Source organism: Nerophis lumbriciformis, linkage group LG26 (genome assembly GCF_033978685.3).
Source record: "Nerophis lumbriciformis linkage group LG26, RoL_Nlum_v2.1, whole genome shotgun sequence".
NCBI classification, from domain to species: domain Eukaryota; kingdom Metazoa; phylum Chordata; class Actinopteri; order Syngnathiformes; family Syngnathidae; genus Nerophis; species Nerophis lumbriciformis.
In genome coordinates, this window is record NC_084573.2 from 37,938,738 (window position 1) to 37,955,000 (window position 16,263).

The following is a 16,263-nucleotide window of genomic DNA, read 5'->3' on the forward strand; positions in this document are numbered from 1 at the left end:
GCCTTGGCGGAGTCCAACCCTCACTGGAAACGGGTCCGACTTAATGCCGGCAATGCGGACCAAGCTCTGACACTGATCATACAGGGAGCGAACTGCCACAATCAGACAGTCCGATACCCCATACTCTCTGAGCACTCCCCACAGGACTTCCCGGGGTACACGGTCGAATGCCTTCTCCAAGTCCACAAAGCACATGTAGACTGGTTGGGCAAACTCCCATGCACCCTCAAGGACCCTGCCGAGAGTATAGAGCTGGTCCACAGTTCCACAACCAGGACGAAAATTATGGACCGTAGATGTTGAAATCCCTAAATTTCTTGCAATTGCACTTTGAGAAACGTTGTTCTTAAACTGTTTTGACTATTTGCTCACGCAGTTGTGGACAAAGGGGTGTACCTCGCCCCCATCCTTTCTTGTGAAAGTCTGAGCATTTTTTGGGAAGCTGTTTTTTATACCCAATCATGGCACCCACCTGTTCCCAATTAGCCTGCACACCTGTGGGATGTTCCAAATAAGTGTTTGATGAGCATTCCTCAACTTTATCAGTATTTATTGTCACCTTTCCCAACTTCTTTGTCACGTGTTGCTGCCATCAAATTCTAAAGTTAATGATTATTTGCAAAAAGAAAAATGTTCAACTGAATATGGGTTGAAAAGGATTTGCAAATCATTGTATTCCGTTTATATTTACATCTAACACAATTTCCCAACTCATATGGAAACGGGGTTTGTATCTTACAACAACGTACGGTCTACAGAAATGCACGTTCAGCTCCAAACTGACACCTGCCGCAGTGAGACGATGCTCTACCTTGCCGACTATCTTCACAGTAGCACCCTGATCCCGTAGTCTCTGGACAACGAGGTGAGGGGTCGATGAGGGAATCACGATGGTGGCCGGCACACCCATTTTTCTGGCTGCGTAGGCAGCCGCCATCCCAGCATTACCACCTGGAAGAAGACTTCTGTCACATTACAGTTCTACTAAGATGTGATGGCCGGCATGACCAGGCTGGAACTGCGATACTGAAACCTGAGGAGCAGACGATTCCTTTCGACGTTGACGCAAGCTGCAGAGGAGAGTTGACATACAATTTAGTCCCCCGTGCAGAGCATTTCCACACGCTTCTATACTGCATGGCGGCCTCTTTTTACCTGCTGGCACAGGTGCCCGATACCACGGATCTTAAAAGAACCAGACGGCTGGGAGTTCTCCATTTTCAAATACACAGCAGTTCCCACACGTTTGGACATGGCGACACTCTCGAGGAGAGGCGTGTTCACGTGCAAATGTTCATCCATGGCGTTAGAGCTGAAAAGCAGACAATTTATTAACACGATAGTTTGTATTCACGTCCGGTTCATTAACTACGCAAAACGCGAGCGTCTGTTGTCGTAGCGTTCTGCCTTTGTCCAAGGAAAATGTCATGTCTGGATCATGTTTTGTTTAAGTTATATTCTGTTTGGGTTTTGGACTCTTTTTAGTTCCTGCCTTTTTCACTTTCTTGTCTTGTTTCCATGGTTACCCATTAGTTTCACCTGTTTCACGTTTGGACTCACGCACCTGTCACCAATCATGTCACTGTTATTTAAAGCATGTCTTTTTTTGTTGGTCGGCCCGGGTTGGGGAGGAGATCTTGCGCCAAGTGGAGGAGTTCAAGTACCTCGGAGTCTTGTTCACGAGTGGGGGAAGAGTGGATCGTGAGATCGACAGGCGGATCGGTGCGGCGTCTTCAGTAATGCGGACGCTGTATCGATCCGTTGTGGTGAAGAAGGAGCTGAGCCGGAAGGCAAAGCTCTCGATTAACCGGTCGATCTACGTTCCCATCCTCACCTATGGTCATGAGCTTTGGGTCATGACCGAAAGGACAAGATCACGGATACAAGCGGCCGAAATGAGTATCCTCCGCCGAGCGGCGGGGCTCTCCCTTAGAGATAGGGTGAGAAGCTCTGTCATTCGGGGGGAGCTCAAAGTAAAACCGCTGCTCCTCCACATGGAGAGGAGCCAGATGAGGTGGTTCGGGCATCTGGTCAGGATGCCACCCGAACGCCTCCCTAGGAAGGTGTTTCGGGCACGTCCGACCGGTAGGAGGCTGCGGGGAAGACCCAGGACACGCTGGGAAGACTATCTCTCCCGGCTGGCCTGGGAACGCCTCGGGATCCCCCGGGAGGAGCTGGACGAAGTGGCTGGGAAGAGGGAAGTCTGGGCTTCCCTGCTTAGGCTGCTGCCCCCGCGACCCGACCTCGGATAAGCGGAAGAAGATGGATGGATGGGCCTGGCGACATTCACTCTGTTTACCTCTGCGCACTTCATGCCATGTCAAGTAAGTTTTTTTCTATTCATGCCACAGTTAGCGACTTTTGTTCATGTCCATAGTTTTTTGCCCACGTGCAAGTCTTTTGTTTCATTAGTCAAGTTTGTACTTCCGCCTTGAGCGCGCTTTTTGTTCCTTTGTTAGTGTAAACTAAATAATGTCTTTACCTTCACGCCTTGCCCGCGCTAACTTTCATTTGCATTCCGGGAAAACAAACCCCAAAGTCCAAGTCTTGACAGAATGTCGCCAGCAAAAAGTTTTTCTGCAAAAAAAAGTTGGACGAGGGAGCGTGGGCGGTCCTGCGAGCGATGGAGGAAGAAAACGCTGCGTTATTCCTCCGTGGAGCACAAAGACCTGATTTGGTCCGAGGACGCCGCAGTCTTGGAAGCGTCGCTCCAGACCAAGGACGTCAGGGAAGGCGAGCGGACAGCACACGGCGCTCCCGCAAGCTCCTCCCCCTCCGGGCGGAAGCAAGCAGCAAGCAGCCCTGATGACATCACAGACCAGGATTTTTTTTTTCAGTGCTTTTTCTTTTGATCACCCGCCTCCAGCAAAGGACTCTAATGCCATGTCTTTGATAAAACATTATCAAAACGTGTTTTTAGAAATCAGGTCTAATCAGTCCAAGCCACGTCCCAAATTTCATGGACATTTTCTTTTTATCCACCCACACAAACCCAGGTGGGCAAAAAAGAAATACTTTTTGGACAATTTAAAGGGGAGGATTCTGCCCCCCTCCTGACTTCCCTCCACCCACCCCAAGAAACGGTTCCAGACCACGGGGAGCGCGTCTGGTATCCGCTCCTTGAGGGCGGGGCTAGGGCTGGGAGCTGTTCAGGTGGGGTCGCTCAGCGTCATGCCAAGCCACAGCCTCTAGCACGGCCGCCACCACCAGTTCTTCGGCCTGCCAAGCCACAGCCGCCAGCCCGGCCGCCGCCACCGGTCTTTCGGCCTGCTAAGCCGCAACCTCCGGTCCGGCCACCAAAATACCCTACGCCTGCGTGGTTTTAGGCTGTTGGATCCGTTTAAAACGTGAAAAGGATACAAGTTTCTTCAGAGTTCTTCGAGAGGTAATCAAGACGGGCGAAAGATGTCAAGACTTTTACAAAAGGGGACGAGTAAAGTGGCACAGAGAACAGATCGAGTTGAAGAACGCACGAGTTTGCAGTGATCACTTCAGCACAGGTTTGATGTACTTCTAACTTTTGTATTTCCAGTTTAAGTATTTTCTACATACTATTTGTATTTTATCTTGTTTCTGAGTTCTTGAAAATGCATTTTTGTTACGAGTGTTTTGCAAACCACACAAACTCGATGAGTCTAAATAAAAGAAAGCAAATGTCAGCAAAACCTGAAAGAGTTAAGTTTTTAACAAAGGCAGCAATCACGAATGAATCTTTCAGCACATACACAATGTTGACATCTATAGTTATATTTTGATAAACAATCATAAATGAATATTTCAACACGTACACAATGTTGACATCTATAGTTATATTTTGATAATCATAAATGAATCTTTCAGCACATACACAATGTTGACATCTATATTTATATTTTGATAAACAATCATAAATGAATCTTTCAGCACATACACAATGTTGACATCTATAGTTATATTTTGATAAACAATCATAAATGAATCTTTTAACATGTACACAATGTTGACATCTATAGTTATATTTTGATAAACAATCATAAATGAATCTTTTAACATGTACACAATGTTGACATCTATAGTTATATTTTGATAAACAATCATAAATGAATATTTCAACACGTACACAATGTTGACATCTATAGTTATATTTTGACAATCATAAATTAATCTTTCAGCACGTACACAATGTTGATATCTATAGTTATATTTTGATAAACAATCATAAATGAATCTTTCAGCACATACACAATGTTGACATCTATAGTTATATTTTGATAAACAATCATAAATGAATCTTTTAACATGTACACAATGTTGACATCTATAGTTATGTTTTGATAAACAATCGAAAATGAATCTTTCAGCACATACACAATGTTGACATCTATAGTTATATTTTGATAAACAATCATAAATGAATATTTCAACACGTACACAATGTTGACATCTATAGTTATATTTTGATAAACAATCATAAATGAATCTTTCAACACGTACACAATGTTGACATCTATAGTTATATTTTGATAAACAATCATAAATGAATATTTCAACACGTACACAATGTTGACATCTATAGTTATATTTTGATAAACAATCATAAATGAATCTTTCAGCACATACACGATGTTGACATATATAGTTATACTTTGATAAACAATCATAAATGAATCTTTTAACATGTACACAATGTTGACATTTATAGCTATGTTTTGATAAACAATCATAAATGAATCATTCAGCACATACACAATGTTGACATCTATAGTTATATTTTGATAAACAATCATAAATGAATCTTTTAACAAGTACACAATGTTGACATTTATAGTTATTTTGATAAACAATCATAAATGAATCTTTCAGCACGTACACAATGTTGACATCTATGTTATATTTTGATAAACAATCATAAATGAATCTTTCAGCACATACACAATGTTGACATCTATAGTTATATTTTGATAAACAATCATAAATGAATCTTTCAGCACATACACAATGTTGACATCTACAGTTATATTTTGATAAACAATCATAAATGAATCTTTTAACATGTACACAATGTTGACATATATAGTTATATTTTGATAAACAATCATAAATTAATCTTTTAACATGTACACAATGTTGACATTTATAGTTATATTTTGATAAACAATCATAAATTAATATTTCAGCACATACACAATGTTGACATCTATAGTTATATTTTGATAAACAATCATAAATGAATCTTTCAGCACATACACAATGTTGACATCTATAGTTATATTTTGATAAACAATCATAAATTAATATTTCAGCACATACACAATGTTGACATCTATAGTTATATTTTGATAAACAATCATAAATGAATCTTTCAGCACATACACAATGTTGACATCTATAGTTATATTTTGATAAACAATCATAAATGAATCTTTCAGCACGTACACAATGTTGACATCTATAGTTATATCTTGATAAACAATCATAAATGAATCTTTCAGCACATACACAATGTTGACATCTATAGTTATATTTTGATAATCATAAATGAATCTTTCAGCACGTACACAATGTTGACATCTATAGTTATATTTTGATAAACAATCATAAATGAATCTTTCAGCACATACACAATGTTGACATCTATAGTTATATTTTGATAAACAATCATAAATGGATCTTTTAGCACATACACAATGTTGACTTAGACTTAGACTTGGACTTAGACAAACTTTAATGATCCACAAGGGAAATTGTTCTATATATTTTGATAAAGACGGGGGAAAACACACGTACCACCGACGTATAATCCATGATTTCACTCAACAAATCCGTCTTTGATAAAGTATAAGAATCAATTCCATTGCATAGTTAGATTTTTTTTGCTCTTATCTGCGTTTTGCAGGAAGATCTAAGCCTCTTTTGTACTCGCTGCTTGACCACCACCGGTTTGCACTTCCGGGAAGAAGTCACGTGTCAGAATACAAGCAGTAGGGCCCATGCGCAGTGACGCTCTACAACAGAGTATTACTTTTTAAAACAGGTTAGGTTTAAACATCCATCCATCCATTTCCTACCGCTTGTCCCTTTTATGTTGGTTTAAACAAATATTCTAAAACAATTAGCGCGGTGACAAAGCTCAGCACAAGTGTGGAAATGGGCAATTTCAAAAACCGGTTGAATTAAAAAAAAAAGCCTCGCTGTGTAGAGTTGTCTTAATAATAACGTATACAATCAACGATTACTTACGATAAACGCAGTGTCAATGAAAGAGCATAAACCCACGATTAACTTTTTGTTGCATATTAAACAACATTGTATTCTAAAACAACGTTACTAAAGTGAGGTGATGCTGAAACAACAGCCACGATTATTTCCGGTTAGCACTTCAAAATAAAGTACCTTGACCGGACTTGATTTTATAATATGAGCCGTCTATTTCATGGTTCTGTTGGTGTGTCTGTGTCAAGATAGTGTACTAGCAATGATTATTCATTCAACTATCTAAATTCCCCCGTCAGTTCGAATAATCTGGAAAGTAACTGGGGTTGTATAAATATTCTGTCACCACGACACCGGAAGTTACTACTCTCATAACCACTTTAGCGTGACAAGCCGTGGGGTGGAGTAAAACTAAGTTATCCACTCATGAGATAAAATACCAGCGGGGTTGTCTCCACACATTTGAATACTAGCAGTGTGTATTTACGTTGTTGGCGGCGAATTCTGACAACGTCGCGCTGTTCCAAAATGCATTTCCGTCGTGGCACACTTACCGGAAGTGACGATGTAAATATCAACCCGCTTCTTCGTTTCTCCTTTTTGAATGTCCCACTCGGAGTCGATGATAAAATTAGGGGTTTCTCTCAATTTGAAGTGTGTCGAATTGTTTTACATTCGTCTCCGCTTCCTCTCGTTCGTTTTGTATTGAATGACGCAGCCTTTCAGAATAAAACACATCGCTTCCTGTTTAAAAAAAAAACAGGCGGAAGTCACGAATCTTGATGTAAAATTTTCAAAATAAAGCAGAGTAAACGCAAAGGTAAACGCTAAATATTATTTAAATTATTGTCATTAATCTAATTTCTCATTACAGGACGGTTACAATGTATCAGTGCAACTCCCACCTTCAAACACCACACTCACAGTATTCTTTTTTATTTAGAATATACACATTTGCTTTAATATCATAACCATCGTTACAATTATGCACACATGCTTGTTCAGTGTCAAATCCTACATGTAGACAATGTGAGCAATTGTCACACAATGACATTGAATAACATCACAGTGCAATAATGGAGATACAGTTTAATAAAAAAAAACAACAAAAAAATAGGTTGTTTTTAAATGATAATAAACAATACAATAAGTGACGTGTTAGTCAGGCATTAATGAGTGATGTCATGTAAAAATAACCATCAGTACACATGGCGGATTGATCCAAACAGCCATTTTATCGATACCAACGGGAGCGCTGTATCGGTATCGGCTCGATACGAGCGTGATAAGATCGATTTTTTCCATGTCTATTTTCACAAATATCTTAATATTTTTGTTTCCAAACTCAGGACAGAGGAAGACTTGAAGGGCAAAGAAAGGATTTGAACAAGAGCCGAAAGTAGTCTTTGCTTTTGTTGACTCATGTTTTTGTCTTCGATATTTGTCCCGTGTTTCCTTGGGATTATAACATATTAACGGGGGGAAAAAATCACAAAATGATTCAGTGATGTCTTAGTAAATATAAAGAATGATTACTGTGTTTACTTGGCATTGCATCATACCTACATGAGAAATGCAGCCCACCCTTACAGTTTTTCCCAGTTGCCGTATCTCCAAACCCTGTCAAATATATACTTATCTCCTTACAAAAAAAGCACATTCCTGTATTACTTTATTTTCCATACAAAAGAACACATTCTTATTTCAATCTTTTCATTGGAAGCTGGGCTGATGTTGTCATGTCTGCACGACTTTGTTAAAAATAGTGCCATTATTGCAGTTTGTATCACTGTTTTTGCCGTGCCATAATAAAAGCGTTTAGAGCGTGTTGCATGCTTGAATGGTTTTGTTCTCTTGGTGCTGTGACATTGATACAACGTTGATTATACGTACACGTCCTTTAAAACCCACTCTAAAACAACGCTGCAAAACAGTTGTGTTTGTAAATTGAGTTGATGTCCAACGTTGGATGCACTTGTTGGTTGGGAATTGACCAAATTTCAATGTCAAATCAACGTCAGAACCCAACATTGAATAAACGTTGTCAAAAAGCATGTTGTTTCAACGTTGTATTTTTGTTACAGAATATTGGTTGGAAAATGACCAAATTTCAATGTCAAATCAACATCAAAACAATATTAATTAAATGTTGTTAAAAAGCATGTTGTTTCAACGTTATATTTGTGTTGTAGAATATTGGTTGGGAAATGACCAAATTTCAACGTCAAATCAACATCAAAACAACATTGATTAAACGTTAAAAAGCATGTTGTTTCAATATTGTATTTTTGTTGTAGAATATTTGTTGGAAAGTGATCAAATTTCAATGTCAAATCAACGGCAGAACCCAACATTGATTAAACGTCGTCAAAAAGCATGTTGTTTCAATGTTGTATTTGTGTTGTAGAATATTGGCCGGGAAACGACTACATTTCAATAACAAATCAACATAAAAACAACATTGATTAAACGTTAAAAAGCACGTTGTTTCAACGTTGTATTTGTGTTGTAGAAAATTGGTTGGCAAATGACCACATTTCAACATCAAATTAACATCAAAACAACATTGATTAAACGTTAAAAAGCACGTTGTTTCAATGTTGTATTTGTGTTGTAGAATATTAGTTGGGGGCGTGGTTAAGAGGGGAGGAGTATATTTACAGCTAGAATTCCCCAAGTCAAGTGTTTCATATATATATATATATATACATATACATATATATATATATAAGAAATACTTGACTACTTGACTTTCAGTGAATTCTAGCTATATATATATATATATATATATATATATATATATTTATTTTATATATATATATATATATATATATATATATATATATATATATATAAATAAAAGAAATACTTGAATTTCAGTGTTCATTTATTTACCCATATACACACACATAACACTCATCTACTCATTGTTGAGTTAAGGGTTGAATTGTCCATCCTTGTTCTATTCTCTGTCACTATTTTTCTAACCATGCTGAACACCCTCTCTGATGATGCATTCTGCTTCGTCTCCTTGTTGTGTGCGGCAGTTGTGCACTGCACTCTCTAAAAGCCCTAGATGTTATTGTCACACATGCATGTACACTAGATGGCAGTATTGTCCTGTTTAAGAGTGTCACAACATTGACGTTTACGGCAGACAAACTGCTTTACGGTAGACGAAAACGTGACTGCTGTTGTTGTGCGTCGTTGCCGCGCTGGGAGGACGTTAATGAAACTGCCTAACAATAAACCTGGAAGCTCCGCCTGAATTTCGGGAGATTTTCGGGGGAGAAAATTTGTCCCGGGAGGTTTTCGGGAGAGGCGCTGAATTTCGGGAGTCTCCCGGAAAAATCCGGGAGGGTTGGCAAGTATGCCATTTACACAACGTGACAACTTCACTGCTTTTGTTTTTTTTTTTGTACATCACGCTAGTTGGATGGCACTCTCTATTTTGCTGATTTGGGGGACGACTTAGTAGATCAGGCCCTCGAGAGTCGGTATGCACCAGTTGAGACGCAGCCAGAGTCGTATCATTTCAAAGTGCCGGTGTCGTCGTACGACTTTAGTCTACATTCAGGCGAGGTGTTGCTGAGGATTATTCCATGGAAGCACCGAGCAACAACTAGGCGGCGCTATTAAGCATTTGTGGAAAAAATAAATGTCACTTTTGTCTGAAGTGGGAGTTCCTCCTCTTCTCCAATCGCCTCCATCCCCGGTCAGAGTAAAAACCGACTCTCTTCTTCTGGATGGTCTGGGCTCTAGGCCAGCGAGCGTTGTCTGGGTTTGATCCTGGGATACAGCTGGAGACACACATGTTATGTAAGACACTGCAGTGGAACACATGGACAATTATGCAACACATCTCCTTCTAATCAAACTAAATATGAAGTATTTACAGTCATGGTCAAAAGTGTACATACACTTTATTGTGACGCTATAGCGTTCGCAGCATTGCTAGGTGCTAAACATACAAGCTAACCATAATAAAACAAACATTTACTGTACAATTTCCACTCTCGCTGGGAGGTCGACCGACGGCACGCTCACATAGTGGGGCTCGGCTTGTAAAAAAAACAAAAAGCCAAGCTTCTGGCAAGCTTCTGCTTAAATTTTTGACCACTTCTCTTGACAAAATTGGTGCAGTTCAGCTAAATGTGTTGGTTTTCTGACATGGACTTGTTTCTTCAGCATTGTCCACACGTTTAAGTCAGGACTTTGGGAAGGCCATTCTAAAACCTTCATTCTAGCCTGATTCCTTTACCACTTTTGGCGTGTGTTTGGGGTCATTGTCCTGTTGGAACACCCAACTTTGGGAAAATTAAGATCCAGAACCTTATGTTTTTGAGTCTGAACACAAAGAGGATGAGCAATATGTTTTAGAAGCCGAGTGCTAAACGGATGCAGGTTTATTGTGACGCTATAGCGTTCGCAGCATTGCTAGGTGCTAAACATACAAGCTAACCATAATAAAACAAACATTTACTGTACAATTTCCACTCTCGCCGGGATGTCGACCGACGGCACGCTCACATAGTGGGGCTCGGATGAAGTTTCAATCACAATCCTCATGAAGGGTTTAAAAAAAAGTAGCCGCCGCTCGCCGTCCTTTTGTGGGTTTTTTTCGCCATCTCGGGTGATGCCAAAGTAAACCTGTCTCTCAGTCCATGGCGACATGTGTCTACTAGCAGGTGAGATGCGTGAATTATAATCTAGAATTTACTCTGAGCAAGTTTCAACAATAGCAGCGTAAGCTAGCATTAGCTCACTGCTATCAAAGTGCCGCTAAAATGGGCCGTCTGCGTTAGCGCTTAAAAAACAATATCATTCATATTTGGAGGATTCGGAGGACCCTCGATATTTTGACTCAATTATTAGCTATTTATTTACCATTTCAGGTTTATAAAAAAAAAACAACCCAAGCTTCTGACAAGCTTCTGCTTGAATTTTTGACCACTTCTCTTGACAAAATTGGTACAGTTCAGCTAAATGTGTTGGTTTTCTGACATGGACTTGTTTCTTCAGCATTGTCCACACATTTAAGTCAGGACTTTGGGAAGGCCATTCTAAAACCTTCATTCTAGCCTGATTTAGCCATTCCTTTACCACTTTTGACATGTGTTTGGGGTCATTGTCCTGTTGGAACACCCAACTTTGGGAAAAATTAAGATCCAGAACCTTATGTTTTTGAGTCTGAACACAAAGAGGATGAGCAATATGTTTTCGAAGCCGAGTGCTAAACGGATGCAGCTTTATTGTGACGCTATAGCGTTCGCAGCATTGCTAGGTGCTAAACATACAAGCTAACCATAATAAAACAAACATTTACTGTACAATTTCCACTCTCGCCGGGAGGTCGACCGACGGCACGCTCACATAGGGGGGCTCGGATGAAGTTTGAATCGCAAGCATCACGAAGGGTTAAAAAAAAAGTAGCCGCCGCTACTTGAGGGTGTTTCAGTGTTATAACTTCACCTTTATCTTCACTTTTTACACCAAAATGCGTCCATTCTTCCTTTTCTGTCTACACACTGTGTCTGCTTGTAAGTACTCTGTGTGTGTGCGCTGCCCAACATGCTCCTCTGCTGGTAAAACCAGCAATGTTTGTAAAGGAATGTTGATTATTAGTCAGTCAAAGAGTTTATTGAAGAGGTGACTTACCCCCAGCAGGTTCCTGGGAACATACCCCTCGCGCTCCTCGAGTCGAGACCACCACCAGTCGGTCTCGGTGTCGTCACGCCGCCGCACGACCGTCAGGGCGTCGCCCTCGCCGAAGGTCAGCTCGTCCGGCTGCTGGGCCTTGTAGTCCCAGAGGGCGTAGACCAGGCCTTTGTTCATCACGCCCAACTTCTCCTGGACACCTGCCACCACGAGTCAGTGTCAGGCTGGGGTTCTGACGTGCACACAGTTACAATTTCTACCACTTTCTCTTTGCAGCGCGTCCGGAAAGGAGGAGAAAGAAGCAGAGCCGAATGCTACGACTTCTCCATTTCACATTTGTTTGTTCATTTCTTTTGCACAAATTAAAATCATCAATAAATAATCAATAAAGTTCACAAGAATGAATCGGTTTTTTTTAATAAATTGTGACTCCCTTAATGAGAGGAATAAGATTATTTCATTTTTTAAAAACATTCGAGATGTTTATGAGGATTCTTCTTCCTTATACTTCACCAATTTTTAAAAAAATTGGATCATATATGTGTTGGCCCTGCGATGAGGTGGTGACTTGTCCAGGGTGTACCCCCGCCTTCCGCCTGATTGCAGCTGAGATAGGCTTCAGCACCCCCCGCCACCCCAAAAGGGACAAGCAATAAAAAATAGATGGATGGATCATATTAGTCCATTGTTGGACTTCTTTGCTTAATCCATTCCATCATTTAATCCCACTGGGGGGGCGTGGCCTGCAGACCTGCAGCGAAACGGGGTGTGCCAGGACCGGCTTGGAGATCAGCGACAGGTGCGTAGATGGCCCACCTGGGCCTGATTATCTAATCACCTGTCGCTCTGTTAAAAGGCAGCAGGAGAGTGGAGTTGGTGGTGGAGCGCGACACTGGAGAGAAACCATTCGTGTGCTCAATTGATAGAAAAGACAACTGCTGAAAAGCACCCCGAAAGACTTTGCACGTTTTATTGTCACATAAAACATTGTTGTCAACCTGGAGGAGCCTGGCATGTCGGTAATTGGTGGTCCGAAGAACCCGGAAGTGCAAGACTTCCACACCCACATGTTGATATACTCAATGTTTTAAGTCTTGTACGTGGTACGTGGTCCCCAACCACCGGTCCTGGTCCGTGACACGTTTGCTACTAGGCCACACAGAAACATTAATTGATTTATAAACTACCGCATTTACTTCAAATTATCTTCCGCCTGTCCCACTAAACACACCAATAAGCTTGTTAATTGATGAATATTACAACTATTTTATTATAGTACATGGGACAATGCACATTAATGGACATATAAAATGTTAATGTACCAGATTGTAGTCAAAGGCAAAACTAGCTACACAACAAATCATAATCACACCACGAAGCATACAATTGAAAAGTAAGGCACTTTTTGACTTCAGGTGAGGCTGAATCATAAAATTTAAAAGTAGTAATAGTAGTTTTTAGAAAGATCATTTTTTATTGTCCAGTGGATGGGGATGCTAATGTCTCACATTAGAAGGCTAAACTAGCTGCACAGCAAATCATAATCACACCACAAATCATAAAATTTTAAAGTAGTAATAGTAGATTTTTGGAAGATCGTTTTTTATTGTCCAGTGGACGGTGATGCTATTGTCTCACATTAGAAGGCTAAACTAGCTACACAACAAATCATAATCACACCACGAATCATAAAATGTAAAAGTAGTAATAATAGTTTTTAAGAAGATCATTTTTTATTGTCCGGTGGACGGTGATGCTATTGTCTCACATTAGAAGGCAAAACTAGCTACACAACAAATCATAATCACACCACGAATCATAAAATGTAAAAGTAGTAATAGTAGTTTTTAGAAATATCTTTTTTTATTGTCCGGTGGACGGTGATGCTATTGTCTCACATAAGAAGGCTAAACTAGCTGCACAACAAATCATAATCACACCACGAATCATAAAATGTAAAAGTAGTAATAGTAGGAAGATAATTTTTTATTGTCCGGTGGACGGTGATGCTACTGTCTCACATTAGAAGGCTAAACTAGCTACACAACAAATCATAATCACACCACGAATCATAAAATTGAAAAGTAAGGCACTTTTTGACTTCAGGTGAGGCTGAATCATAACATTTAAAAGTAGTGAGAGTAGTTTTTAGGAAGATAATTTTTTATTGTCCGGTGGACGGTGATGCTATTGTCTCACATTAGAAGGCTAAACTAGCTACAAAGCAAATCATAATCACACCACGAATCATAAAATGTAAAAGTAGTAATAGTAGATTTTAGGAAGATAATTTTTTATTGTCCAGAGGACGGTGATGCTATTGTCTCACATTAGAAGGTTAAACTAGCTACACAGCAAATCATAATCACACCATGAATCATACAATTTTAAAGTAGTAAAAGTAGATTATAGGAAAATAATTTTTTATTGTCCGGTGGACGGTGATGCTATTGCCTCACATTAGAAGGCTAAACTAGCTACACAGCAAATCATAATCACACCACGAATCATACAATTTTAAAGTAGTAATAGTAGATTATAGGAAAATATTTTTTTATTGTCCGGAGGACGGTGATGCTATTGCCTCACATTAGAAGGCTAAACTAGCTACACAGCAAATCATAATCACACCACGAATCATACAATGTAAAAGTAGTAATAGTAGTTTTTAGGAAGATCATTTTTTATTGTCCGGTGGACGGTGATGCTATTGTCTCACATTAGATGGCAAAACTAGCTACACAGCAAATCATAATCACACCACGAATCATAAAATTGAAAAGTAAGGCACTTTTTGACTTCAGATGAGGCTGAATCATAAAATTTAAAAGTAGTAAGAGTAGTTTTTAGGAATATATTTTTTTATTGTCCGGTGGACGGTGATGCTATTGTCTCACATTAGAAGGCTAAACTAGCTACACAGCAAATCATTATCACACCATGAATCATAAAATTGAAAAGTAAGGCACTTTTTGACTTCAGGTGAGGCTGAATCATAACATTTAAAAGTAGTAAGAGTAGTTTTTAGGAAGATAATTTTTTATTGTCCGGTGGACGGTGATGCTATTGTCTCACATAAGAAGGCTAAACTAGCTGCACAACAAATCATAATCACACCACGAGTCATAAAATTTTAAAGTAGTAATAGTAGGAAGATAATTTTTTATTGTCCGGTGGATGGTGAGGCTATTGTCTCACATTAGAAGGCTAAACTAGCTACACAACAAATCATTATCACACCACGAATCATAAAATTAAAAAGTAAGGCACTTTTTGACTTCAGATGAGGCTGAATCATAAAATTTAAAAGTAGTAAGAGTAGTTTTTAGGAATATATTTTTTTATCGTCCGGTGGACGGAGATGCTATTGTCTCACAATAGAAGGCTAAACTAGCTACACAGCAAATCATTATCACACCACAAATCATAAAATGTAAAAGTAGTAATAGTAGATTTTAGGAAGATCATTTTTTATTGTCCGGAGGACGTTGATGCTATTGTCTCACATTAGAAGGCTAAACTAGCTACACAACAAATCATAATCACACCACGAATCATAAAATGTAAAAGTAGTAATAGTAGTTTTTAGGAATATATTTTGTTATTGTCCGGTGGACGGTGATGCTATTGTCTCACATTAGAATGCTAAACTAGCTACACAGCAAATCATTATCACACCACGAATCATAAAATGTAAAAGTAGTAATAGTAGCTTTTAGGAAGATAATTTTTTATTGTCCGGTGGACGGTGATGCTATTGTCTCACATTAGAAGGCTAAACTAGCTACACAGCAAATCATAATCACACCATGAATCATACAATTTTAAAGTAGTCATAGTAGATTATAGGAAAATATTTTTTTATTGTCCGGTGGATGTTGAGGCTATTGTCTCACATTAGAAGGCGAAACTAGCTGCAAGGCAAATCATTATCACACCACGAATCATAAAATGGAAAAGTAGTAATAGTAGTTTTTAGGAAGATCATTTTTTATTGTCCGGTGGACGGTGATGCTATTGTCTCACATTAGAAGGCAAAACTAGCTACACAACAAATCATAATCACACCATGAATCATAATATTTTAAAGTAGTAATAGTAGATTTTAGGAAGATAATTTTTTAATGTCCGGTGGACGGTGATGCTATTGTCTCACATTAGAAGGCTAAACTAGCTACACAGCAAATCATTATCACACCACGAATCATAAAATTGAAAAGTAAGGCACTTTTTGACTTCAGGTGAGGCTGAATCATAACATTTAAAAGTAGTAAGTGTAGTTTTTAGGAAGATAATTTTTTATTGTCCGGTGGACGGTGATGCTACTGTCTCACATTAGAAGGCTAAACTAGCTACACAACAAATCATAATCCCACCACCAATTATCAAATTGAAAAGTAAGGCACTTTTTGA

The 16,263-nt window shown here is 39.2% G+C and overlaps 2 protein-coding genes across 9 annotated transcripts in view; both read right to left on the minus strand.

Annotated features, from left to right (window-relative positions):
• Positions 1-6,897, minus strand: part of sdsl (serine dehydratase-like) — a 78,871-nt gene extending 71,974 nt beyond the window's left edge. For 3 of the 4 annotated variants that reach the window (XM_061986955.1, XM_061986954.1, XM_061986952.1), the window contains exons 1-4: positions 6,747-6,897; positions 1,156-1,312; positions 1,034-1,070; positions 812-951 (exon numbers count right to left, since the gene is read on the minus strand). In XM_061986955.1, the coding sequence (XP_061842939.1) occupies positions 812-951; positions 1,034-1,070; positions 1,156-1,302 (324 nt within the window). In that variant the 5' untranslated portion in view covers positions 1,303-1,312; positions 6,747-6,897. Of the gene's footprint in view, positions 1-811; positions 952-1,033; positions 1,071-1,155; positions 1,313-6,679; positions 6,726-6,746 lie in introns of those variants that run through there. The other variant, XM_061986953.1, reaches the window with a different exon arrangement.
• Positions 6,898-9,083: 2,186 nt separating this feature from the next.
• ppp1r13ba (protein phosphatase 1, regulatory subunit 13Ba) overlaps positions 9,084-16,263 on the minus strand; it is a 143,078-nt gene continuing 135,898 nt past the window's right edge. For all 5 annotated transcript variants that reach the window (XM_061986935.1, XM_061986934.2, XM_061986937.2 and 2 more), the window contains 2 exons: positions 11,851-12,050; positions 9,084-9,992 (listed from right to left, as the gene is read on the minus strand). In XM_061986935.1, the coding sequence (XP_061842919.1) occupies positions 9,951-9,992; positions 11,851-12,050 (242 nt within the window). In that variant the 3' untranslated portion in view covers positions 9,084-9,950. The remainder of the gene's footprint in view (positions 9,993-11,850; positions 12,051-16,263) is intronic.